This window comes from Nematolebias whitei, chromosome 21, assembly GCF_014905685.2.
Source record: "Nematolebias whitei isolate Nwh7 chromosome 21, NemWhi1, whole genome shotgun sequence".
NCBI lineage: Eukaryota > Metazoa > Chordata > Actinopteri > Cyprinodontiformes > Rivulidae > Nematolebias > Nematolebias whitei.
The window spans coordinates 15651096-15676833 of record NC_056518.1 but is presented as its reverse complement, the minus strand read 5'-3'; the positions used below and the strand labels follow the sequence as shown (position 1 = coordinate 15676833).

General features: G+C 40.1%; 3 protein-coding genes across 3 annotated transcripts in view; 1 reads left to right on the top strand and 2 right to left on the bottom strand.

The window, feature by feature from the left end:
- Positions 1-9712, bottom strand: part of rnf144aa (ring finger protein 144aa) — a 36643-nt gene extending 26931 nt beyond the window's left edge. The window contains exon 1 of the mRNA XM_037694566.1: positions 9320-9712. The gene's annotated coding sequence lies outside the window, so the exon portion shown is untranslated. The remainder of the gene's footprint in view (positions 1-9319) is intronic.
- Positions 9713-12416: 2704 nt separating this feature from the next.
- On the bottom strand, positions 12417-16057 carry rsad2 (radical S-adenosyl methionine domain containing 2). The gene is made up of 6 exons (XM_037695534.1): positions 15769-16057; positions 15528-15689; positions 14159-14388; positions 13930-14079; positions 12687-12719; positions 12417-12581 (listed from the first exon to the last, which is right to left on the bottom strand). The coding sequence occupies exons 1-6, from the start codon at positions 16055-16057 to the stop codon at positions 12417-12419; spliced, it is 1029 nt and encodes a 342-aa protein (XP_037551462.1).
- A 1749-nt stretch (positions 16058-17806) lies between these two features.
- Positions 17807-22951, top strand: cmpk2 (cytidine monophosphate (UMP-CMP) kinase 2, mitochondrial). The gene is made up of 5 exons (XM_037694863.1): positions 17807-18407; positions 19289-19397; positions 19743-19944; positions 21501-21734; positions 22785-22951. The coding sequence occupies exons 1-5, from the start codon at positions 17808-17810 to the stop codon at positions 22903-22905; spliced, it is 1266 nt and encodes a 421-aa protein (XP_037550791.1). The 5' UTR covers position 17807; the 3' UTR covers positions 22906-22951.
- The last annotated feature ends 2787 nt before the right edge of the window (positions 22952-25738 follow it).

The following is a 25738-nucleotide window of genomic DNA, read 5'->3' as shown; positions in this document are numbered from 1 at the left end:
TATAAATATATATGATAAGGGGAAAAAAATGGACTGAGTAAAAAGAAAGTTCATGAAAAAAGATAAAAATAAAAAAAAGGAAATCAAAGGAATTAAAATATAGACTTGAACTGTATTTTGACAAACATTAACTCCTCTGTAATCCTACATAGTTCGACAAACAAGTAAAGCTCAGGCAACACATGACTGAGTGGTAAAATTTATGAGATTTTAAAGTATTTAAATTGTTCTGTTTTTCTCTTTCAAGTCATTTTGTGGTATAAAGTTGGTCTGTAATTTAGCAATAACTCATTTATTTTACATCACTCAGTGTGTAAGAAAATACAAAAACTAACAATGGTTATATCTCTTCTGGTGTCAGAGGGAAAACAAAACAGTTTATCCGCAGTAACATCAGTACAAACTTGTTCAACTTTCTAAAAAGCTGTCTTTGGTCACATTATTTTGCCTCTAAAGCTAATTGAAGGTGACAAGCTTACCACACTGAGCCTATTTCTATTGACAGATGTGGAGCATCTGGGCAAAGGGTTGACTTTGCTGGCGGCTTGTTGTCAATCACTGCTTTTTACAGCTACAGACTTTATGTTTACACTCTCCAGCTAAACAACAGTGAATAGATTAAACTCTAATAATATTAATAAGATTAATCTGACATGCATTACATTTACTTACATTAAGCATTTAAGTTTATGCAGACTGCAGTATTTGTGTGCAATCATCTAACAAACCTAAATGTATTATTAGTGTTTGGCGTATTCTTAATTTAGCGTATTTCTTAGTTCATATCTTAGATCTTATTACTGTTTTTCTTTATAATTTTTACTTTTGTTGGCTGTAACTGGGACCCTGTGTACTTTGTACACAATTTTGTTCCATCACATGTACCTGTGATGAGAATGACAATAACAAACCTTGACTTGACTTGAAACCAAAGTCCTTGCAGGATATGTGAGGCTGCCATTACTATTGTTTATGTCTGAGTAATGTATTTAATTTTTGTAAATTATTATCCGACAGCTCATCCCGGTCTGTACCGGTCTGTCGTGGTGAAGAGAAAGCCGAGACAAAAGGTGAAGCTCTCAATTTACCCGTCGATCTAAGTTCCCACCCTCATCTAGGGTCATGAGCTTTGGGTTGTGACCAAAAGAACAAGATCATGGATACAAGTGGCCGAAATGAGTTTTCTCCACCGGGTGTCTGCTCTCCCTTAGCTCTGGTCATCTGGGAGGGACTCAAGAGTAGAGTCGCTGCTTCTCCACGTCAAGAAGAGCCAGTTGAGGTGACTCGGGCATCTGTTTAGGATGCCTCCTGGACGCCTCCCTGGTGAGGTGTTCCAGACATGTCCCACCATGAGGAGACCCAGAGGAAGATCCAGGACATGCTGGATGGACTATGTTTCTCGGCTGGCCTGGGAACGCCTTGGGATTCCCCCGGAGGAGCTGGCCCAAGTGGCTGGGGAGAGGGAAGTCTGAGCCTCCATACTTGGGCTGCTACCCCCACGACCCGACCCCAGATAAGCAGAAGAAAATAGATGGATGGACAGCTCATCCCCATTTGCTCTACGTTAATGGCAGGTGGTGTGTAGATGTGTTTAATTACAACCTAAGGCAGGGTGACATTATACGTAAATTAGAGATTATTGAGGGTTCCAGGGATGTGCTGATTCACAAAACAGGACCAAAACAGAATTCTAGCATCTGGCCCTAAAAATACTGATATAGTTTAGGATAAGTTGCAAAATGTGAAAAAAAACAAAGAACTTTTTTTAACACAATTTAATCTCAAGTGTCACTCAAGGTTTATGTGGTGAGAGCTTAAAATGTAAGATGTGAACAGCCACACTGCTTGAGGTGAAACGTTGTGAAAACACACAAAAAGAAAAGATTTTATATTTAAAGAGGAATGCATTCGTAGAACAGAAACACCCCATTTAGAAAAAATGGTAAAGTCTTCCGGCACAACATCCACTTCTTGGAAAAATGGCATACTTAATACCTCTGTCGGCACAGCTTCCACAGGTCTACACTGCTGAACAGATACACTGCAGCAGTGGGTTTATTTGATATATGAGCTGCTGTTTAGAGGGTTCGATCAGGCCTTTAATAAATTATTAAATGACAACACCTTCCAATTTTTATTCTCCTTAGTTTTATCTATGATGTTAAGCTGCAGCATCTATTTTATATTCTCTTCTGGACAGCATCTTTATCAAATGAACAAATCTGACTAGATGTCTCTGAGCTGCTGAAGATCTGCTTTTTGTTATACTTTAATGCATTTTTTTTGTGTTTCCTTCCATAATGAAGTTTTTCATCTAACAAACAGTTGTGATGATGTGCCGATGCCATCCGCAAGGAAAGTAACAAAAAGCATATTTTCTTGAGCTAAAAAAAGAAAGAAGTTACAAATAGACCTTAACTAACAATGACCGTTCAAATCTTGCAGAAAAAAGTGACGTTTTAGCCGTTTTCTTCCACAATCACAATTTTTACAAAACTCCTACCTGCTTGGCTCATAATACAAACGTTCACACTGCTACATATGCCACACCTTAAATACCAATCATGTCTTCTGCACAAGGAAGACATCATTCCGCTGGACAATGTTTTCTTGACAAGAGAAGAGAGAGCTACTCCAACAGAGAAGCACTCAGAGTCTAAACTGTTCCCAAGAAATTTCAGGAATTGTGCCTCCGCAGACAAAACAGTGCAAAGACTTGGTTACATTCCAGGATTATACACACTGAGAGATCTCAGAGTTGTACACCCCACCACAACAGAAACATTGTGTCTGTTGCTCCTCTGCTCTACAGGCCTCACAGTCCCTATTGATAGCGAGCGTGTGCCACGTAAAGAAATCCCAGTCAACCATATCACAATACAACAGAATCAAGAGGACGCCCAAATCCTACCTTAGGAAATGCTATGGCATCATGTTGTTGGGTTTGCCCAAAGATACACACAGGATGTAAACCCACTAAAAGAAAAGAAAGGAAAGAAATACACTTCAAAGGGATCTGCTAATCAGAACAGGAACTAAGAACTCATGCTTACACATTTGTGAAAAATGTTTCCCGGTTGTGTATGGCTTTAACAGTCAATGTTTAACATCCATCCATTATCTTTACCCACATATGTCCCTAATTTCTCTATACACTTCCAGTATGTTTTTGTCATCTATAGCAAACCTAATCTGCGAGAAAAAAAAAAAGGGAAAATGCTTAATGTCTTATCTCCCATGTGTAAGTTACATCCGATGAGGAGTGGGACATGAGGGTATTTAACAGTAACGGTCAAGGTTTTCTTTATTGTCATTCACATCTCATGTGGTTCATGTGGTGGAACGAAATTGTGTACACAGGGCCCAAGTTACAGCCAACATAAGTATCAATTGTAAAAGAAAAACAGTAATAAGATCTAAGATATGAACTAAGAAATACACTAAACTAAGAATACGTTAAACACTTAATAGTGCAAAAACAGTATGCTGAACAACAGTATTGCCCGAGTTAATTTAAAAAGGATATACAGTATCTTGTCAGACATGATGACTGGAGTTCATCATTTGGAAAGCTCTAAAAAAGCTGGCCAACATCCAAGCTGAAACACCACCAATATGAAAGACTGAATACATTTCATTCAACCTTAATTTATACAGGTATAAACTGAACTTAACTGAATTGAGTCACGAAGACTCATTTACGACTTGGACCATAAATGAGGTACACACAACAATGAACATTCATATGAAAGCATATAACATGAAAAGTATATAAAATATATAAAACAAAATAAAAACACGCTCTATAAAATGGTGTAAAATACTAAAAACAGGAAGATGTGTGAATTGATTTTGCCAGGAACTTAACAGTTGCTTAAAATCCCTTAGGGAGGTCAAGGTCGACAACTTCAGATCTTTCTGCCAGGTGTTCCAGGTTACAGAAGCGGAGTAAGAGAAGGCCCTTTTGCCAAGTTCAGTCTGCACTGATGGGACACTGCAGGTAATGATGTCTTGGGAGTGCACGCTGTAGCTGCACTGACAATGTGACATGTAGGAGAGATGTATGAAGGCAGCAGACCAAGAAGTGATTTAAAGATGAAAATGTACCAGTGAGAGAGTCTGCGTGAAGTTAATGATGTCCAGTTAACCAGTGAATACAGGGTACATTGGTGTGTACAGTAGTTACAGCCAGTTATGAATCTTAGCGCACCATGATAGACAGCGTCCAACATCTGTAAGATGCTTGTAGGAGCGTTCATATAAATAATTTCACCGTAGTCAATGGAGGGAAGGAAAGCCGCAGTTACAAGGCGTTTCCTAGCATTCAGAGTTGGACAGGATCTATTTCTGAAAAAGAAACCCAATTTTACTTTCAACTTCTTTACCAAGTTTTCAACACGAGGCTTCAAAAAGAGATGTGCATCTACCAAGATTCCCAAGTATTTGTAAGAATCAACAAACTCAATAGAAACACCATTCGTAGATAAGATAGAAGGAAAGACTGCTGGTACAGACTTCCTGTTTGAAAACCAACATCCCTTTGGTTTTATCAGCATTTAGCACCAGTTTGAGACGGAACAAATCTGAGTCTACATCAACAGAGGATTAGGTTTTCTCTGTACAACATTGCAAAGGTATAGGGTATTCCATGTAAAATATAATATTTTAAGTTTAAAAGGATTCAAAGAAACGTCTGTACTAGAGGATAGTAGTGGCAGATCATGTTTTGTGCAGCATTGCGTTTAGAAACAGGCCTAATCCTGCTGTGAAAGTTACTGAAATCACACTAAGGGTCAATATCTAAAATGGTGTGAACAGGTACATCACATGCACGTCTGTAGAGGCACCGTTATGATGAATGCTTTATCCAGCAACAAGTGCCACTATGAAGATAATAACGTTGCTCCTGGAGCTGCAAATTTCTAGAATGTGGCGTTAAACCACATTTATTTGTTTAACCGTAGTTATCATGCAAATGCTTGATTTCTTTCCTTTACGCAGGAATAATGTTGCATGACTTACCAGGCTGCGCAGGCTTTAGGCCTACTACTGACTAACCACTGACTCATATAGTTCAGTAAATTTTTGCCACAATTTCTGAGAATGACTCCCTAAATGTGTTGTTTTCACTTCTTTTTTTTTTTTATTCGTACTGCATGTGGGAAGTTTTAGTGACAAAAACACACAGGAATAGCACGGCCAATTCACAGCCAGATTGAGGGGCAAGTGTCTTTAATTAACATGAAAAATATAAGAAACAAACCTTTACAAGTAATTTGGAGATTCATTTTTCTAATGCAAACAGTAAAACTCAGCCATTGTTGGAAATGTTAATCTAAAAACATCAAGTATGATCATCAAACTTGCATCTCGTGTTCTCTTCACAATCATATTTGAGCATTTTCAATGTAAATTTTTAACCATCCTCCTGCTCTTGGATCAACTAGACCCCTGAGACCCAAGTTTTAAAAGTGAGGCCTCTGGGGTCATTTTGACCCAAGGACAGCAGGAGGGTGGAGCTTTTATTAGGGTGATATAGAACTCAGTGTTGGATTGTGCATACAGACTGAAAACTAAGACTTTACTTCCTCATCCCATTAAATCACATATTATTTTGCTCCAAATAACCAAATATATGCAATGGGATATTTACCGAAAGCGCAGAAATCAAACACAATAAAGCTATTAAAAAAAAGCTACTATAAAAGTACACTCTGCATCAAACATAAACACTTTAATAAGCCCCTGGGCCTATTTCTAAAATAAAATGTAAAATTCTACATACAGAAGGACAAAATAGCCATAAAAAACATTCAGGGCAGCACAAAAACTTTAGGACACTTGAAATAAAATCAATTTTTATTTTAAACCTAAATGATTAAATAAAGACTAAACATGTTTAACACTTTGTTCAAATGATGAGCACTTTAAAAACCTTGAAAATACCAGATTCCTACTGAAGAATGCTCAAGGCTACCCAGCACCCATAAAAAGTCTAACAGTTAAATACAGCTAGAACTGTTGGCAGAACTACACGTATTTAAAACATATTTTACCATCATTTGACATGTATGTGCAAGAACTGCTTTAGAGCACAAAATGGCCACCCTGCACTATTTTAAAAGAAGACAGTGTTCAGTTACTTTCCATCGAGAATGACTTATTTTCTACTTATTTATATGACTCATTCAGCAGCAAGGGTGAGCTGCAATGCACACATTCCTGAAAAAAGCTTCAATCTCGGAAAGTGTCAGATGGTCAGCAAATTCTAAGGAGCGTTACATAATGGTGGCTCACTTTACAAGCCATACCTGACTGTCAGAATGGAGGCTGTGAGAACAGCTCAAAAAGCCACAAAAAGCACAACACACAAACATTACGTGACATAACCGTCCCATTACAGCCGCCGTCTCGACCCACCGCAACCCAAACGGGCGGACAAGCCAAAACACAAAGAAATAAAATGCTCGCCCAGTGCTGAACCTCACTTCCAGGAGCTATTTAGGACTCAACTGATGCGTGTTCAGAGGCTGCCCTCCCCACAATCTTGGCTCCAAACACACCGTTAACCTGGAAACTGGCACCACCTCGACACTCAGTCACAACACTCCGCTGAAGTGGCATTTACGGTGTTGCATAAGACTTGGCGACCAGACAGACTCCTGAAGTCAGATAACACTCAAATGGCATCTTCTCACAGAGAGTAAAAGGTCAGTGGGGGGAAAAAAAAGGAGCGATTTACCAAAAACGCACACTCGGAATGTGCTGAATATCAGAGAAGCAACAAAGCCTGGTTACCCAAGCAGGGAATTTAGTACTGCCAAGTCCTTTGAGATCTGCATCCATTTAGAGACTCCACTCTGACAAGACCTCACAGGCCAGCCGCTGATTGTGATTAGGTTTGAATGACTACTTAGTTGTATTTACTCTGAGGGTTGTCTCATTTCTAATCCCTTTAACATTAGGTGCTTCTTCCTGGCCTAGAAAAGATCAGGGCTCGCTGAACCACGTGGAGTCTGGTCCGGAAAACCAAGGCCCAAACTTGTTTACACCTCCCAGACATACTTTAGTGATTACACCAACGGGTAATGTGACACACCACAAATAAGAAAACTAAAAGGTGTTTACATGATAGATACTGCAACTACAACTCTCTTTGTATATTTGATACTGAAAATGTATTCTCAAGAAAATAAAGGCCTAAAATGCATATCGCCCGATATATTCCATGACATAGTTTTAAACAAAGATCTTGTGCTGAAAAATGACAAAGTTATAACAGTTTTGGTCAAACATTGTAAATGATGTTATGCATAATTTTGTGTTATACTGAGGTATCTTGAAATGTGTTAGTACTCAGATAATTAACTCAAGATGACTCTGATGATGACATAAATTAGCTCAACACCTGTGACAGTGACTGAGTTATACCCATTTTTATTTTAAATAAGGTCAGTTAGCTGTGACGCCCATCTTGAATTGGAATAACTCCAATTTTAAATGGAGTTGTAGATGTACATTCAGGGATTACTTTAAAAAAAAAAAAAAAACAATAATTCAATTCTATCCAATGGTTCATGAGATATTTTGCAAACAGAGTTGGCTTCAATAGATATCGATAAAGTTTAAGGATAGACCTTTTTTGATTATGTTAGTGCTTAAATTACATGTTGGGAATGACTCTCGGCTATTATTTATGATACCTTTTTTTAGGGATGCAGAATATTGGATTTTTGGCCGATATCCAATATGCAGATATGTTCAAAACTTATTTGGCCGATAACCGATAACCAATAACAAATACCGAAATTTTCCCCCCCTAGACCTATTTACAGAGACTACGTAGCTTTGGAATTATTCTGCATGGCCTGCTACCAATGCTGATGTCCAAAAGGGGGCTGAAAACAATGTAACACTATATAAATTTATAATATATAATTTAAAAAAACTGCGGTGAGTTATTTTGATGGAATGGCTGATGTACGATATTTAGCTTTAACACTAATATCGGCCGATACCGATACCATGCAAATAATATCGTGCATCCCTACTAATTTTAGTTAGTAGTAATATGATTTGTGAGTTTAAGTTGTTTTGGTGTTTGATAAGGCTGCTTAGCTGTAGTAGTCCTCTTGAATGGTGTTAACTCTAAATGTTATTCAGCTGTAGATATACATTCAGTGATTACTTTTTGAATGTTTCATGAAAATCTGTCATATGGTTCATAAGGTATTTTGCTAACAGACAGACGAACACGCAGACACAGACGGGCAGAAACATTATTGTCACTTCACCGTTGGTGGTGGACAATAAAAATCTTCACTGAAGGTGGTTTGAAGACAGCAAAATTATATTACTCATGCATGTTTTGTGTGTGAGTGCAGCTTTTAAAAGGTGCACAGATCTCAAAACATCCCAGTTTCTTTCCATCGCCAATCTCTTGTGGGGAAACATCTGACTGCTGCCCATTTCAGAGAAGTGTGCTATTGCTTTGCAGAAAATATATATCTGTTATTTTTGACAAATACGCACAGTGAGAGGAAGGGAGTAGCAGCTTGACGCTTTATTCCCTGAGTGGCCCTACCTGGCAGAGAGCTTCATTTTCTGAAAATAAAAAGTAGGAAAAGTGCTTTATAGGATCACTCCCATGTTTCCTGAAATGCAAAGGATACCGCACTCTAAATGTGTGTTTTACTGTAAAAAATGAAACATGTAGCTCAGTTTATGTTGCGGCTAGAAACATGAAATTGAAGCTAGAATCAATAGGATGAGACGCTTGTTTAGGACAGGAAAGGCCTCAAAGCAACCATTTATTCCCCATCCATTGAATCTGTTTGGTTGTTAACTTGTGTTCCTCCACTCCAAACATATCAAACTAACTGCAGGGAGGTAAAAGCATCATATAGCAGGGCTAGTAGAAACATTATCTGCATGTTGTACACTAACATGAGAGGCACCAACATAGACTGCATGGCTCCTCTGTTGTATGTCTAGAAATCTGAATCTAATGTGACTGCTTAAAAAAATCTCAGAGCACTAATAACAAATGAAGTAGCCTTTGGAGCAGAGTGGAGCCACTGACTCTTTGCTTGGGGGCAGACAAACAGGATCTGAGGCAACAATTGCAATAACAACCATGATCAAGTAACAGCATGGAAAACAAATCTTACTGGTGTCTATTTAAAGCAGTTACCAACAGCTATTATACAAGAGAGTGGGCTACAAAGCTTCATGGTGAATAGCTGCCATCAGAAAACCTGTATCTTACAGGGGAAAGAAGAAAATGGGTGGTAAATGTAAGATTTTATCCAAGGCTTACCTGGCTTGCTGGGATAACGCCGTCTCGGTGGTGTGACCTGGCAGCAGGGGTTGCAGAGATGATCTCCTGAATTGGATTAACTAAGAGGGGCAGTCAGGCGGAGGGGGAGGGCATCTCTCCGAATGAGGGTGGTGATGATGCCACTGTTTTATTTTGTATCCCTGGGTGGAAACATCTGACCCGCTTCTGTCGCCAATACGCTTGAATTTGGGCCCCGGTGAAGCAAAAACACCGACAACACGCAACAACACAGCGGGAATAAGGGGGAAAGAAGTGCAGCTGACTCCCCCGCTCCTCTCTCCTCTTTTCTCTGCTTTGCTTTTGACAGTGTGTTCACAGCAGGAACAGCAGCGGCGGTGCGCAACGTCCCGCAGTCTGAAAACCACGCAAAGCCCGCAGGAACACACACACACACACAAAAAAAAAAAGGCAACAGGATTTCTTGTTGCAAAGAAATACGGTGGCGGTGTGTTTACCTCTCCTCTGTTCCTGTTCTCGGTATGAAATCAGCTGCTTCTCTCTGGAGAGACGCCATTTGTCGAATAAATAAATAAACGCGCAGAAGCTCCGGGTCTGTTGTCCTGCGCTGCCCCTCTGAGGCGGAGTCAGCCGGGCGCCTGTAGTTTTCCCCATAGACAAGCGCGCCCTCTGCTGGCCAAATGATGTTAAGGGTTTTAATTTTCACCTTTTCAAGAATTCAAAATATTCACATGCCTCTGCAGACAGACTAAATACATACATTTTAAAAATGAGTGTTTCTATGATTATATGATAAATACCTTTTTCTTGGGTGTTTTTTTGGTTTTGTTTTACTACAAAAATAAATAATATATTACATTCTTTATTAGCAATGAGAGAGAGAGAAAAAAAAAAACAGAAAGAAAACTATTTTTCTTTTAAATTATTTTTTTGTTGTTTTTGTTGCTGTCAGAGAATCTGAATTTGAAGCACACAAAAGACAAATGTCAAACTTTTTTTTTTTTTTGGGCAACTGTTTTGAAGCAACTATTGACAGCAAGTGAGAATTATTTTATTGCCAGTGTCTTCCATTACATCCCCAAGGGGTTTCCTTTTAGACCCAGCTCGAAAATATCATCCCCATCCCACCCCCCAAAAATGGTATTTCTCAGCAATTAATCTGTTAAAATAATCTCAGTATTTAAAGAAAGCCAACACTTGGAAGATTTCATCAGATGTATAAGCATTACATCAGCTGCTACTTTTTCAAAGAAAAGGAGGACGGAACATCGAAAATAATGATGTTTTTATTTATTTATTTCTTCTTCACAGAGTATAACCCCTTTCAAAACATAATGAATAAGGTTAAACACTCTTGGAAACTATGAATCTTCATGTGGACATTACCTGTGCAAAGATTTCTAGAGCAACGTTATGTTGATTTTGCAATTTGCCACAAGACGGCAAATTTTGGCACAGTTTAAAACTATCTGTGAATGCAGTGATTTTTTTTTTAGGTTTTAAAATTCAACAATTCATTTTTTTCTGCATTTCCCTCTTCAGGGGTCGCCACAGCGAGTCATCCTTCTCCATCTCACTCTGTCCTCAACCCAAGTCCTAACTATGGTACATCCATATCTACTCTTTGTCTTTTTCCTGGCAGCTGTATTTCTAAAATCCTTCTACCAATACACCCACTGTCTCTCGTCTTGTCCAAACCATCTGTCTGGATAATTGAGCATGGACTTTGGTGCATCAGTCTGGTCTCTCTAACTTTATATCCCAGTTCTTCAAACCTGTGCTGTACCTCTGATGATCTCATTCCTAATCTTTTCCATCTTTGTCACTCCTAAGGAGAACCTCAACATCTTCATTTCTGCCACTTCCAGTTCTTTCTCCTGTCTTTTTGTCAATGCCACTGTCTCCAGAACATACAACATAGCTGGTTTCACCGTATTATAAACTTTTACTTTGACCTTTGCTTTCACTCTTTTGTCACAAATCACTCGTGAAACATTTCTCCATCCACTCCATCCTGCCTGGACTCTCTTCTTCTCCTCTTTACCACACTCCCCCTTTTTCCTGAACAGTGGACCCCAAGTACTTGAAGTCCTGCACCTTAGTGACCTCTGCTCCTTGTAGCCTCACTGTTCCACCAGCCTCCCTCTCCCAAATGACCCCTCGTTCAAATCTGTAGATCAAGTAGAATCAAACTAGTCAAGTTCACGTCAGTCCGACGCAGACTGAGTGAATTTCACCTTGAACCAATCATCTCCTTGTAACTGGGTCCAAATGGATGATTTTGGCTGGAAAAATGCTCTAAAAGCGCACTGGGATACATGTTGGGTGAATAGTTTTATTCTGGTTTATGAGCTTTTAGCCAAGACTCTCATGTTTCTATGGATACCAGATGTATTTCAGTTTAACCAAGAGAGCTCAAGTTAATAGAAGTAGAAAACAGGAAGTGCAATTCTGCTCCCGGTGGCGTTTATGTCTTTCATCAACAATATTCTATTTGTGCATATTTAGATGGAAGTGGATTCCTAAGGACAGATTTCTCTATATAGCTCAAGAACATAATCATAATTGATTAACTGAACGAACCAGTTATATCTGTGTTTCTTTGATGCAACAGCAAGGAGACAAAAAGATCCAAAGAAAAAAGTTCAGATTCCATTCATTTATTTTGTGTGTGCATCATATATTAACACTTTTTAAAAAATCAACACGACAATGCAAAAATATATATTTACAAACAAAAAAAAAAATTTTTTTATTGCAATATTATTGAAGAGCACACCAAGTGGTGGTTTCTTTCACTCTGGACACAGAATTACACTTAATATAAAAAAAAATGTTTTCAGTGTACTATAATTAGTAGAATTTACTTCATTTAATATTGCAGAACTGATTTACAGACAGATTTAATTCCTGACCAGTAAACAATTAAATGATAAAACATTACAAACTTAACAGCAGACTCAATTAAGCATCTGTTAATAATTTAAATTAAACAACACACTAAAGCTCTAAAATACTGTCAATAAATAACACATTTAATAATATTTTTACAGCTATCAGAAGCATCACATAGTACATATATACACATTTATATTTATACTGTACAAGTTGCAGAATGTCACCAGTCCAGCTTCATGTCGGCTTTGCTCCACACGTACTTCCCTCCCCTCTTTAGAAACATTTTTTCATCAAAGCCGCTGAACAGGATGGCCTCCTTCACCCCCACATCCAGGATGGATCTGGACGGGTCCTTCCTTCCCTCTCGACAGTCCAGGAAACGCATCTGGAAAAACAAACAAACAAAAAAATAATAATAATCCAAAGGAACGCGTAAAAGAAACCAACTTGTAACTGCGATCAACGTTTCAGTTCGAAGCACGTGACTTACATACTCGTCCAGAATCAGGTAGGAGTTCCTCATCTGTGGGAAACACATATTTAACAACGTTTGTTCAACAGATCCAGAAAATGTTAAAGCAAAACAACTTCTTTTTGCTTCCTGTCCTGTTCAACAGCGTCCTTACTGCTCCCCAATCTGCAAACATTAATTCAAGAATGAGTTAAAGCGGCGGCACGGTGGCGCAGTTGGTAGAGCTGCCGCCTCTCAGTGAGAACGTTGCAGATCAAATCCCGGCTGGGGGGGGCGGGGTTTATTCTGGGTGGAGTTTTTATGTTCTCCTTGTGCATGAGTGGGTTTACTCCGGAAACTCCAGTTTCCTCCCACACACAAGAAACATGCACGTTAGTCTGATTGGTAACTCTAAATTGTCTCTAGGTGTGAGAGAGAGAGAGAGTGAATGGTTGTTTGTCTCTATGTGTCCCTGTGATGGACTGGAGACCTGTCCAGGGTGTCCCCCGCCTCTCAGACTGCTGGATATGAGCACCAGTGATCCCAGCGATCCGAAAAGGAAGAAGCATGTAAAAGATGATGGATGGATGGAGTTACCGTCTTATAACTTAGACGGTTATAAAACACTTTTGTTTACAGCGTCATGGAGAATCGGCAGCACATATAAGTTGCTGTCTTCATTCATACCCATGTGCTCACTACAGACTCATGTTCGGGCTGCTGTTTAATACACCGTATTACTTTACGTTATTAGTGTTTAACATATATTTTAGATATTTTAGCGTATGCGTTATCTTAGTTCCTTATATACTGTTTCTTTTTAGCTTCTCTCCATTGGCTCCCTGTCAAATCCAGAATAGAATTCGAAATCCTACTTCTAACCTACAAAGTCATCAACAACCTAGCTCCATCTTATATTGCAGATCTTATTGTTCCATATTTTCCTAACAGAGCACTTCGCTCTCAGGCTGCAGGTTTACTTGCGGCTCCTAGAGCTTCCAAAAGTAGACTGGAAGGCAGATCTTTCAGTTTTGTTGATGGCTTTTTGTTTTATTGTTGGGTGCAACTGGGACCCTGTGCACACAATTTCATTCCACCTCATGTACCACATGTGATGCGAATGACAGTAAAGAGCCGTGAACGCGTTTGAACGGTGCAAATGCACGCACTTCGGCACCACGCTGAGTGAATTTACAGACGCACTTACGACGACGAAACTTAAGCCAAACCGAGAGAAACGATGGAAAATGCGCAGCCGACGTGTCCCTGTCGCGTTTCGTACCTTTTCATTCGACTCGGGGACGAGGCAGGGGACGCCCCGGTGTCTGTCCAGAAACTCCTGAAACTGTTGCTCCTCGATGACGAACCTCTCCGCCTCCCTCAGAGCGGCCTCTCCTGCGTTCTCCCCGTCAATCAGCAGACACTGGAACACCTAAAGAACGGGCGCACGAGAGGATGAGCGCCGTGCGGTCAAACGTCTGAACAGAGTTGCTCTGCGCGTCCGCCCGCACCTTCCAGCGGACGGGGTTGAGCTGGTTGATCTGCTCCGTCATGTCCTCGTGGACGTTGAAGGTGTTGATGACGGAGTTGATTTTAAAGGCCACTTTGTACTGCTGGCACCAGCCGCGGATCTTGTACAGGTTCTCGATGTGGCTCTTCCGGCCTTGAGCTCTGCCGATCAGCTGATTGGTTTCTTCGTCAAAACTGTCACAAGAGACGGCCAGGATGTCCAGATAGTTGCCTAGAAAGAAGAAGAAGAAAAAAAAAAAAGTCCAGAGACTTATTAATTTAAAGGACGATAACGTTTCCAGATTTCATTCACTTCAAAGGCTAAGTTTCAAACGAAAACCATTTTATGTTTAGAAATAACAGTAGAAACTGTTTTGGTCAAACTATGAATTTTTAAAAGTCAAGCACAACATCATGCAATAATGTGAGATATCACCCTCAGAATATATGTTGTGAATGACTCTCAGCTACCACCACGTCAAACTGTAGCTCAATATCTGTCAAACTTATTGGGTTATAGCCATTTTTGTGTTTGCTAATATTGATTAGCTGTGGCAGACATCTTGAATTGGATTGACTCCAAAGATTAATCAGTTATAGTGGACTAGCTAATGAACACTTTCTACAAGAGTCATTAAAACCAGAGTTGTAGTTCACGAGATATTTTGCTAACAGACAGTCCACGTTGACCTAACAGTTAATGCTCAATTTTTAAGCAAAATTCTCACATAGTGCGTAGCACTTGAACTACCTGTTGTGATAGAATTTCAGCTACAACTTCACCAAATTTTAGTACAGTGCGTGCAACACTGACTCAGTTATAGCCAGTTTGATGTTTTCATTAGTGAGCTGGCTATGGCAGCCATCTTGAATTAGCTTGGCTCCAAAAGTTAAACATTTGTAAACATTTATCTATCGAATATTTCCTGCAGGTTTCATTAAAATCCATCCAGTGGTTCATAAGATATTCTGCTAACAGACAAAAAAAAAAAAAAAGTAAACTCCAAATAGCAACATTTTTAATAAATATCTCATGCACTATTGTTAGTGCTCAGATTATGTGCAGAGGATCACTCTTGCCTACTCCCACAGCAGATTTTCACCCAATATCTGTGAAATAAACAGAGCTAAAGCCATTTTTTGACGTTTTTAAGATCAGTCAATTTTCACAACCATCTTGAATCAGGTTGAGTCTAAAAGTTAATCAGCTGTAGATATACATCCAATGATTAAAGTCTGCAAGTTTAGTTAAAATCCGCCCACTGGTTTATGAGTTATTTTGCTAACAGACACATTGCTTTTAGGCGATAATTAATTTTTTTTTACACCATACAGCAAAGATTAAAGCCTGTCGCTATTACTGGATCTCACCATACTTCTGGAACCATCCTTCTCTGATCATGCTCCCATTGCTCACGATGCTGACACTTGGGAGCTGCAGGTCCACTTTACAGAACTGGACCAGTTTCCCCAGGAAGTCCCCCTTATCGTGCAAGAAGGGCTCCCCTCCAGAAAAGTTGATCTTTTCCATTCCTTAAATGAGATAAAAAAAAAAAAACAGATTAGCTTTGTGCACAAATAAACAAATGAATAAGCAATGTATGAACTTTACCTGCGTCCTTCAGAAGTTGGAGACCCCGCTTGGCCTCCTCCAGAGGGAGGACGAAGGAGGTTTTCGCGGTGTGGAAACAAAAGCCGCACTTGTAATTACATTTGCGCGTGAAGTGGTAGTTGACGCTTGTCGGGGTGGTCGCGTTAGGGTCTTGAGGACTGTTATCCGGAAGGGGGTCCACCTTCCTCCTGCAGGCTCCTCTGGTCCAGAACCAAACCGTGGAGAGGATGCTGAGGATGGTGCTGATGCAGAGCTGCAGGACCTTCGGCGTCAAAGTGGAGAGAAGCATCTTGACTGCAGGTGTTGCGCTGCTTGTCTTTGTGGATGCAGATGGAGGCTGTGAAGCGGCACCTTAAATAGTCCGCCCGGAGTGAGTCAGCTGACGCGCGCAGAAGTTTCTGTTTACACGCAGGGAAAGCGAAACTGGAGTCGCAGCTTGCAGGATGCGTTTCTGTTGAGCCACGCCCACTAAATGTCATTTTACAACTATGCAGGATAGTTTGAGAGGTGCAGCCAAAAGTTTGGAAGCAGAATATGAAACTTTGTGAAGCCTTTAGAATATATATATATATATATATATATATATATGACCTAAAACATCAGATTTTCACACAAGTCCTAATAGATAAAAAGAACCCAGTTAAACAAATGAGACAAAACATTATACTTGATTATTTACTTAATGAGGAAAGTGATCCATTGTTACATATTTATGAGTGGCAAAAGTATGTGAACCTTTCAGTATCTGGTGTCACAGAACAGCTTCAGCTCTGGATGTTGGTGGTTTCCACACATTAACAGCTGCTTCAGGTCCTTCCACAACATCTGGATTGGATTAAGGTCAGGACTTGGACTTGGTCGTTCCAAAACAGGACCTGTATTCTACTTGAACCATTGTTTGGAGGAACAACTTGTGCTGAGGCTCATTGTCTTGCTGCATGACCAGGGCCGGATTAACCATACAGCAACTGGGCAAGTGCCCAGAGGACAACCCCCCCCCCCCCCCCACACACACACACACAATCAGTGTCTCCCCCCCCATTACAAATGCATATGGTGTTCAAGGTGCGTTCAACTTAACTCAGTCTTTATGGTTTGCGTCAACAAGAGGACATAGCATTTATAGTTCTAGGAGCATTTGGAGTTTTATACATGAAAATACACTTGATAGTTAGAGTTTTAAGTATATTTACTGTATATTATAGTAATTTATTCTGTATTTTTGACAGATGTGATTATGGGGTTGTGACGATGGGGGCCCTTGAAGATTGTTGCCCAGGGTCCAGCGAAGTGTTAATCTGTCCACCTTCTCCTGAGATTCTCTTCATGGACAGAAGTCCTTTCCTCTTTAATCCTCTGATATAATTCAGAATTCATTGTCCCATCAAGCCATCCTGGTGCAGCAAAACAGGTCCAAACCATGATACCACCACCACCATGCTTCACAGATGGGGTAAGGTTCTTATGCAGGAATGCCGTTTTCCTTTGTCCAAACAAACTTCTCATCTAAACCCAGTTCTTTAAATCAAACAGGGTGCACACTCACACCTGATCATCATCACAATGATCAAATTAACGGATGATCCTGGAGGTTCACATACTTTTACCACTCACAAATATGTAATACTGGATCATTTTCCTCAATAAATAAATGACTAAGTACACTATTTTTTGTCTCATTCGTTCTCTTTATGTACTTTTAGGATTTGTTTGAAAATCTCATGTTTCATATTCATGCAGAACATTTCTAAGGGGTTCACAAACTCTGTATTAGTGTGGCTGTAAAAAGAGAGAATGCACGTTGACCCTTTAAAGATCGTCTCCACTGTTTGTTGTGTCAAAGCACGTTGCGTCATAAGCACACGCACGCGACTGTTGGTTTAAGTTTTACAATCATTTCTCAGGAATGGTTTAAGTTTCGTTTTCCTTTCTCCGGCTCGGTTGCTTTCGTTTCTCCTCCTCTGCTCCGGAAACAGTTGATGTAACCTCGCTGATAAAAAACATGAGAAAGCTCATGTGGTGAGAGGAACATGAGAAACATGGCGAGGCGGTTGACAGATCTCGGGGGTGTTTTTGCGCGCTGGTCCTCGCGCGTCTTTTCCGTGGAGCTGGACGGAGCGCCTTTTTATTTTGGGCTTCAGGAGGAGAAGCGAGGAGAAAATGCGCCCCTGACTTTCCCCAAGCTCCAGTGGGGGGGCAATAAGTGCTACTCCCTTCTGGTGTGCAGCAGCGACAGGATCAGGAGAGAGAAGTGTTACTGGGAGCTGAAAGACAGGCTGATGGGAGACTTGCCTCCAGGCGCGGACTTCTCCAACATGTTGTCGTTTCTTCCCGATGCTAAAAACTCTCTCATCAAGGGCTACTTCTTAAAAGGCAACTCTGAGAATTCCTCCCTGATTGAGAGACTTTTGGGTCATTTAGAGCAGCATGATCCGGTGTTGGTGTGTTCTTACTCGTGGGGTGAAGATGAGCTGTGGACTCAGCACGTGTGGACAAATCCAGAGAGAGAAATGATGGAAGTGGCTCCAAAGTTTTACATGGTGCCAGCAGCAGCGCCAACATGCCACCCATCTACTCTCAACATGATCAACTCTGACGTCTTCTACAGCCTTGATGAGGCCTGTGACGTTTTAAAAGAGGTGTGTTCATAAATAATACACAGCAACGCTTCGTTGTTTCAATAAATAAACAGAATGAAGTGTGGCTACATTTTGGGGGAAATGTCTCCATCGTGTGGTGAGCAGAGGTATTGCAACTACAACCTAAAGAGCCCCAAACGCTTTCTGTGAGTGCGTTTTATTGTTAGCAAAATATCTCACGAATGACTGAACGGATTTTAATAAAACTTTCAGGAATTAATCATTAAGCACACAACTACAAGTTTTTAAACTTTTGGAGTTGATCCAATTCAAGATGGCTAACAGCAAGGTGTTTTTAACAAACACAAACATTGCTATAATTCACAGTTTTAGAGGTAATGAGCTCAAATTTAATGTGGTCGTAACCTTACCTTTAACTATTGGACTCAACCCTATCTGCTTGTTAGTAAAATATCTCGTGAACCACTGGATGCATTTTAATGAGACGTTTGGAAAGACCTCAATAGATGTACTTTTAAAACTAATTAACAGTTGGACGTAGCATGATTCCTTAATGGAAGTCACAGCTAAATGACCTTAGAAAACAAAAATGTATTAACAGATATTGAGCAAACATTTAATGTGATAGCTGAACATCATCCCCAACTCAGACTTTGAGCACAACATTTTTGCAAACAACCTTGGCGGTATTTGTTGGAGTACAAAATATTTCATCTTGTCATTTCTGAACATGAGATGATCCGAGTGTGAAACACTGGCATGAAAGGTGGCAGGTGATGTGAATTGAATGTTGGGCCTTTAATTGATCTAACTGTGCCAGGTGGCCCAGCGCAGCGTGTGTGTGTTCATGTGCACCGCACCGTGCGACTCCCTCCTGCCGGCTGTCTCACAGCAGCACACTGACTCTGCCTGTTCTGCAGTGTGGTGACATCATCCCAGAGACCGCGTCAGTGCTGAGGACGCTTCCCAGCAGAGCCGGAGGAAAACCAGACTTCCCTGTTATTGTCATCGAGGGCCTGGATGCTACAGGTTAATGCCATTACTTCATAAATAAACGCGGGATTGGTTTGATGCATAGATGTCGGATGAAGTGACGGCTGGTTCTCTGCTAAAACCATTATCTGCCAGTGAGCTTCGCCTAATGGGATATCATGTATTGTGAGCTCAGAAACATTACATCCAGATGAAAATGGTTTATTTAATCATCTTGACCATCTTAGAAACCTCACGAGGACTCCAGCACACAGGTCAGATAGGAGTGTGAGGTGTACATTTCAAGTGTTACTTCAGTCATTTGTTCGATTTTTATGAAGTTATTTGATTTTGTGTTTTTAACACGCTTCATGTGAACATTTTCCACCTTTCCCGTTCAAGGTAAAACTACTCTTACAGAATCGCTAAGGGACACTCTTGGGGCCACCCTTTTGAGGTCCCCTCCCCAGTGTCTGTCCTCTTGGAGAGCCCGGTTCGATCAAGAGCCGCCCCTCATTCGCAGAGCCTTCTATGCTCTCGGGAACTACATCACTGCAGAGCAAATATGCCAAGAGGGCATGAAGGCCCCCGTCATTGTTGACAGGTAAGAGTTGGCTCACGTCTTGTTAGTTGAACTGAACAACTCAATATTGAATAGTTCTCTAATCATTACAGTATCAGATGAAGTAAAAGAACAACCGTGATGTTCAGTCTGTTCCAAAATGTAATGTATCACAGTATTTGTGGCTTGATGTTTTGATTCTGAAAGTGATTTTTCTTCGTGATACTCACCTTTTATTTCCTTTTTGAGTGCCTTACATGACTGAAGTGTAATATTTTAACAAGTATTACTCATTTTTATAAACATCATCCTGTCAGTTTTCAGATACACAGACAAGTCTTTTTAATCTCTTACTGTAATTCTCATAGCAAGATATATTCCTTCTTTTTGACTTGAAGCAGCCTTTATTTATTTTTTTTTTTCAGTCTACATTTATAATCCAGCACATATTGTGAGGAAACAGATGTGGAACAACAACCAGCACATTTGTTGAATGTCCTGCTCAGATCCAGTGGTGAAAGGAGAGTTTTTTCCATCTCCACTGTAATCCAGGTCATTTTCTGGCTGACCAGTAAGGAGGGGGTGTCAGTCCCCGATCTGTTACAGAAGCCGATCCGTAGTGTAGCTCGTTTGTGCAGCCGCTAAAAGGAATACTTCCGGGTCACATGGATCACTGTTGAGTATGCTAGATTAAGGAAACTGTACTGGAAATAATTACTTGATATTAATAAAATATATTTATGAATCATACCATATTTATTAATGTTAATTAAAATATCTTTCTATAAATTGATTAATTTTCCTAGACAATGTTATAATTCTGTTTATGAACAAGAACTGTTTTAATTTTCTTAGAAAAGTACGTGCTCTATCGCTGCCGATTTCCATCCTTCGGTTCAAACAGTCTTATACTGCCATCAAGTGGTCAAAAAAAGGTACTACACTCCAAACAAATCAGCATTTCTTCTAAAATTTGACAATTAATTATTGTTAAATTTCAAACAGTATTATCGTTTATCGCAATAATTTCTGAGACAACTAATCGTCCAACAATTTTTTTTAATCGTGACAGGCCTACACGCCACTCGTATTTCTGTTAAAAGCATTGACATATTTACGTCATGGTTAAAATGATACGCAGCTTCACCACTGAGCGGCGCTGTTTCACCATGGAAATAATTTATTCTGTATCTTTCATGGTTTTTCTCATTCAGCCCAGGCTGGGGGTCAGGTCTAACGCATCGCATATCATCTTAAGCAATGACTTGTAACAGAAATACGAGTGGTGTAAATTACCTACATCAAGATCGGTGGAGATAGAGCACGTACTTTTCAAAATAAATTAAGACAGTTCTTATTCATAAACAACGGCGATCCGTGCAACCCGGAAGTACACTACGGATCATGCTTCCATAACAGATTGGGGAATGACAAGGGACTCCGGCATGGAGCTGTTTCCTACTGTTCATCACCAAAACAAGTCAGAGTAGCAACAGTTAAACATTGGTTCCATTTGCAATCTTTCAAGACCTGTAATAGTTTGAAAACCAGTGAAACTGGTCTTCACCTCCGCTCTACTACTTCGTATCCATCCTCAGATTTTGGCACAGCACAGCAGCTTATGCCATCGCCACGGCAGTAAGTGGCCCAGTCAGTGCCCTTCCACAAGACGGCTCTGAGGTGTATCGCTGGCCAAGTGACCTGCTCCAGCCCAGCCTGGTGGTCTTACTCACTCTGGACCCCGAGGAGAGGAAGAGGAGGCTGAGGGACAGAGGTCAAACAAAGACAGATGAGGAACAAGAGCTGGATCACAACCAACTCTTCAGACTCAGGTGAAATTGTTGGAGCACATGAATAAAATATATGATATATAGACTTATGACTTTGAATTTGGCATTTAAATCAGTGGAACACAGCTTAAATTAACAAATACCCATTCATTTGGAGAGTTCCTCGTACATGTAAAAATGTATTCAATGAAAATCAGACACGTTTGTTTAATTATTCTTATAAATGGTTGGCATTTGATTCCCTTGCAATCAGGTACATTTATTAATCAACATGATTTTTGGCTTTTAAAACAGATCTGTCAGAGCGTCAATGCAAATGGTCTTAATTGAAGACGTTCTTACAATTGAAATGGTGCTCAATGGCAGTTATTTTGCAACAAAAAACATAGCGTCCGAAAAAATATAAAAATCAGTTGCTTTAAGAAAAATCATGAACTGTAGAAATCAAATTTATTATGTTATATAGTAGCACAGTTCTTGCAGTTTAGTCAATGTTAAGACGTTATTTAATTGTGTAGTATGAATGTATACGGCTCCCAGGGTTGGTAATACCAGACAAGAGGAAAGTAACCTCAACCATGGGTCACACTTCAACACATGTTTCGTGCTAGAAAGTACAAACTGTACAGCGTTTTCACAGCCAGGCCAGCTCAGTCTTAGTCTGATCCATCAAACACTTAACAATCAATTACCGTCCCACGGGGGAAGGAGCTGATGAGAAAGAGCAGGTGATTAGTTGCTGAGCTGCTGCGCTCCATTAAGCTGGTCAAAACTCGCAGCCGTTGCCGGCCCAGTTAGTTGCTACTCAGACAGGTCGATAGCTACTTTCATTCATCTCCTGTCCTGACGCAACGGCTTGTCCACTTGGGACAGCCAGATGTTGGGCCAGCAGAATTAGAAAACAGAAAGAGAGAGGTTTCAGCAAACTGCCAATCACAAGCACAAGTATTTTTTTTTAAGTATAAATCTGCACCCTGAGACATTTTTTATTACATGTGCATACATACGCATGACAGTGCAGCAAAAACATTGTCAGATGTGTTCCTGGTAGTGCTCCCTTGTTGACCCGTGTGTGTTTGTGTTTATGTGCAGAGTGGAGGAAGCTTATCGGAGGATCCGTGGCCCAGTTTGCGTCACCGTGGATGCGAGTCCCTCTGCAGACCTAGTGCTCCAACAAGTGCTGCTTTTAATTAGGGCCAAATGCCACTTGTAAACAGTTCTCCCACTCCCACTGCCGGCAGCCGAGCATCAAGTGGATGCAGTACCTCCCATCACCACTGGGTGCCAGTAAGGTGTTGTCAAAGTGGCCACCTGCAGGAGGGCAGGTGGCCAGACTGGAGTGTGGAAAAGAGATTCTGCTCACAATGAGTAAAGGTTGAGTGGCCAGGAGCCAGAGCCGCATGCTCCAAACAGAAATACATATTAATGTAGAAACACACACAGATACTCACACTGGAGTTTTGTCAAGAAGAAGTGAGCTTTTCATACTGTTTGCCACCTCTGAAAGAATCACTCTTTGTGTAGCCTTCAGATAAATGTGGCCACTTTTTTTATTTGGACTGATGCTAAAAAAGGACAAAAGAATAGGCACGGCTGAGTTCAATTTTGCCGAGGTGTTTCAACAAGACAGTCCGGATCTTAACACTCAATGTGCAAACAAAACTCCTTGCATCACTTAACTTTATTCTCGGCCACACAGTTAATTTGATTCAAAACAACCTCATTCCACACAATGATTTATTGCAGCACAGCGCTTTATTGACTGTAGTGAAGTAAATGCAACAAAAAGAAATCAGATATGCAGCATCCTCTCCAATATAACTTTAACAAACACTGTAAAAAAGGGAAAATAAATAAAATGATTTAACGGATTATAGTTTTTTATGTAAATCATTACAAAGCCACACCCCTTTTGTTGTTTTGTGTAAAGACTAGAAACAGAACATCTGTATTTCTTATTTAGAGTTCTGAAATCAGCTGTTTTAGCAATTTTTTGTTTGTTTTATTTCATCCACATAGAGCTGAATATGTTGCATTTTGACAATGTCCGTTATGTGTTTAGCAATGCATGTTATTAGAAATAAAAAAATGATATAATAGATCATAAATTAATCACATTTTTTTATGTCTTCTGGTGCAATAATTTCTTTCTTGAGTTTTTACAACATGCCCTATCTACAGTACATGGACTTAAGCAATGTGTTTGCATTCAAGCTACGTGTAGATACTTGTAATCATCATGTGACTCTTTTACTTTAATTTAGAAATAAGTTATTTGCAGGCAACACATTCCATTCAGTTGGACTTTGTAGTATTAAAGAGATAGTCTGGTCATTTTTAAAGTAGTGTTCTGAGAGTTATTCATAGTTTGAATCATATCAGCTGTGCCAACAGTCACACAATCAGTTCAGTTTATTTATATAGTGACAAGTCACTACATAAGTCATCTCAGGACACTGAATACTATCATTAATATATATAAAAAGTAAGTTAATAAAGTTAATTAAATGAGGAGCAGACTGCTTTGAGTTTAACTTCATTACATATTCTCATCTTGAGCAAGCATGAAGGCGACAGTGGAAAGGAAAAACTTTCATGAGGAAGAAACTTTTAGCCGAACCAGGCTCAAGACAAGTGGCCATCTGCTTCGACCGGCTGGGTTTGAGAGTAACAGATACACAATGTCAGGCCAAGAATCACATGTTAAGATAGAAATACTGTGATATCAAATGAAAACTATTCATTGGTAACAATTCATTTTAAGAAATTATGTCATTTTGTCCTCCAGTAGTCTATGTCTATGGCAGCATAATAAGCCAACCCCAACTGTAGGATTTATCAAAAAGGAAAGTCTTAAGCCCAGTCTTCAACCGATCAATATTTGGCTAGCCATAAGCCTAGCCTGGGTGAAAACTTCTGCCCTGTTCACCATACTCAAAACTCCATGACTGATGATGGGGCTACATGTTTGATAACCTGTGTGGCTCATAGTAAAGCATAAAGCCCACTGAGCTCATATGGTGCCGTTTGTTCTAGATGTCCTTATAAGCACAGGCATACCGATTTTTACTAAGAGCATATACTCTTACTCATTTACATGGACGGCAAGCGTATATTTGGCCTATGTGATGGGAAGATTAATTGGGGGTTTTAGCAATTATGAGCTTGGCAAAGCTGTGGCTTAGAGAAGACAGAGTGACCCATCTCTTTTACTGTGATGCATCAGCAGAGCGCCAACCAATGCAGACCCTATTCATATGGCAATTAATGAAGCGCTGTATATCAATGTCATTCCTATGCTCCCCACATAAGTGCGTGGACTACTCCCACAGCCAGTTACATCAATTCTGTGTTTTACCGAGTGCTGTGGATGCAAATCTTGCCATCACGTGTATTCACGTAAAGTACAATAAGGTGTCATTATGTTTATGGAGTATAGATCCCACTACATGAGGTAAATCTCAGTACAGTTTACCGAATGCATAATTCCTCAGCTGCCTGGTGCCATTAACACTGTCTAAAATGTATGAGCAAAGCAATTAGGCTTTATGCCATAAATCATGTGTGAATGCAAAGTTGTGTTTGCCGTATTTAACTGTTATATGTTGTTAAGCCTTAATATTCTTGGCAACCAAAAATGAGTGGTGATATCATGCCATTACTGCCCTACACAACTCTTAATATGACATTTATGGGTCATAATCACAGTGTATTAGACATACAAGGAAATAATTCCCATTTGTCATGTTCTTCTTGGGAATATTAGAGACTTAGTTTTTAGTTGCTTTTGTTGTATAGCCAAGATACACTCAGAGGTCTTAACGATAATAACGACTTGCCCATTCGCACACTGACTGTCTGTTTTTAGGTGGAACTGTGGTTTGAGGCAATTAACTCAATCTGCTTCCAATCTGGGACTTCACTACCAAAACTGAAAGAAAAACGTCCTACACAAGAATTAGAGAAACACTTCTAAGATCTGGATCGACGCTATGGCCTTGCACTCGCTGTCAGTTCAAACAAATACTGTACAGAAGCAAGGGAGC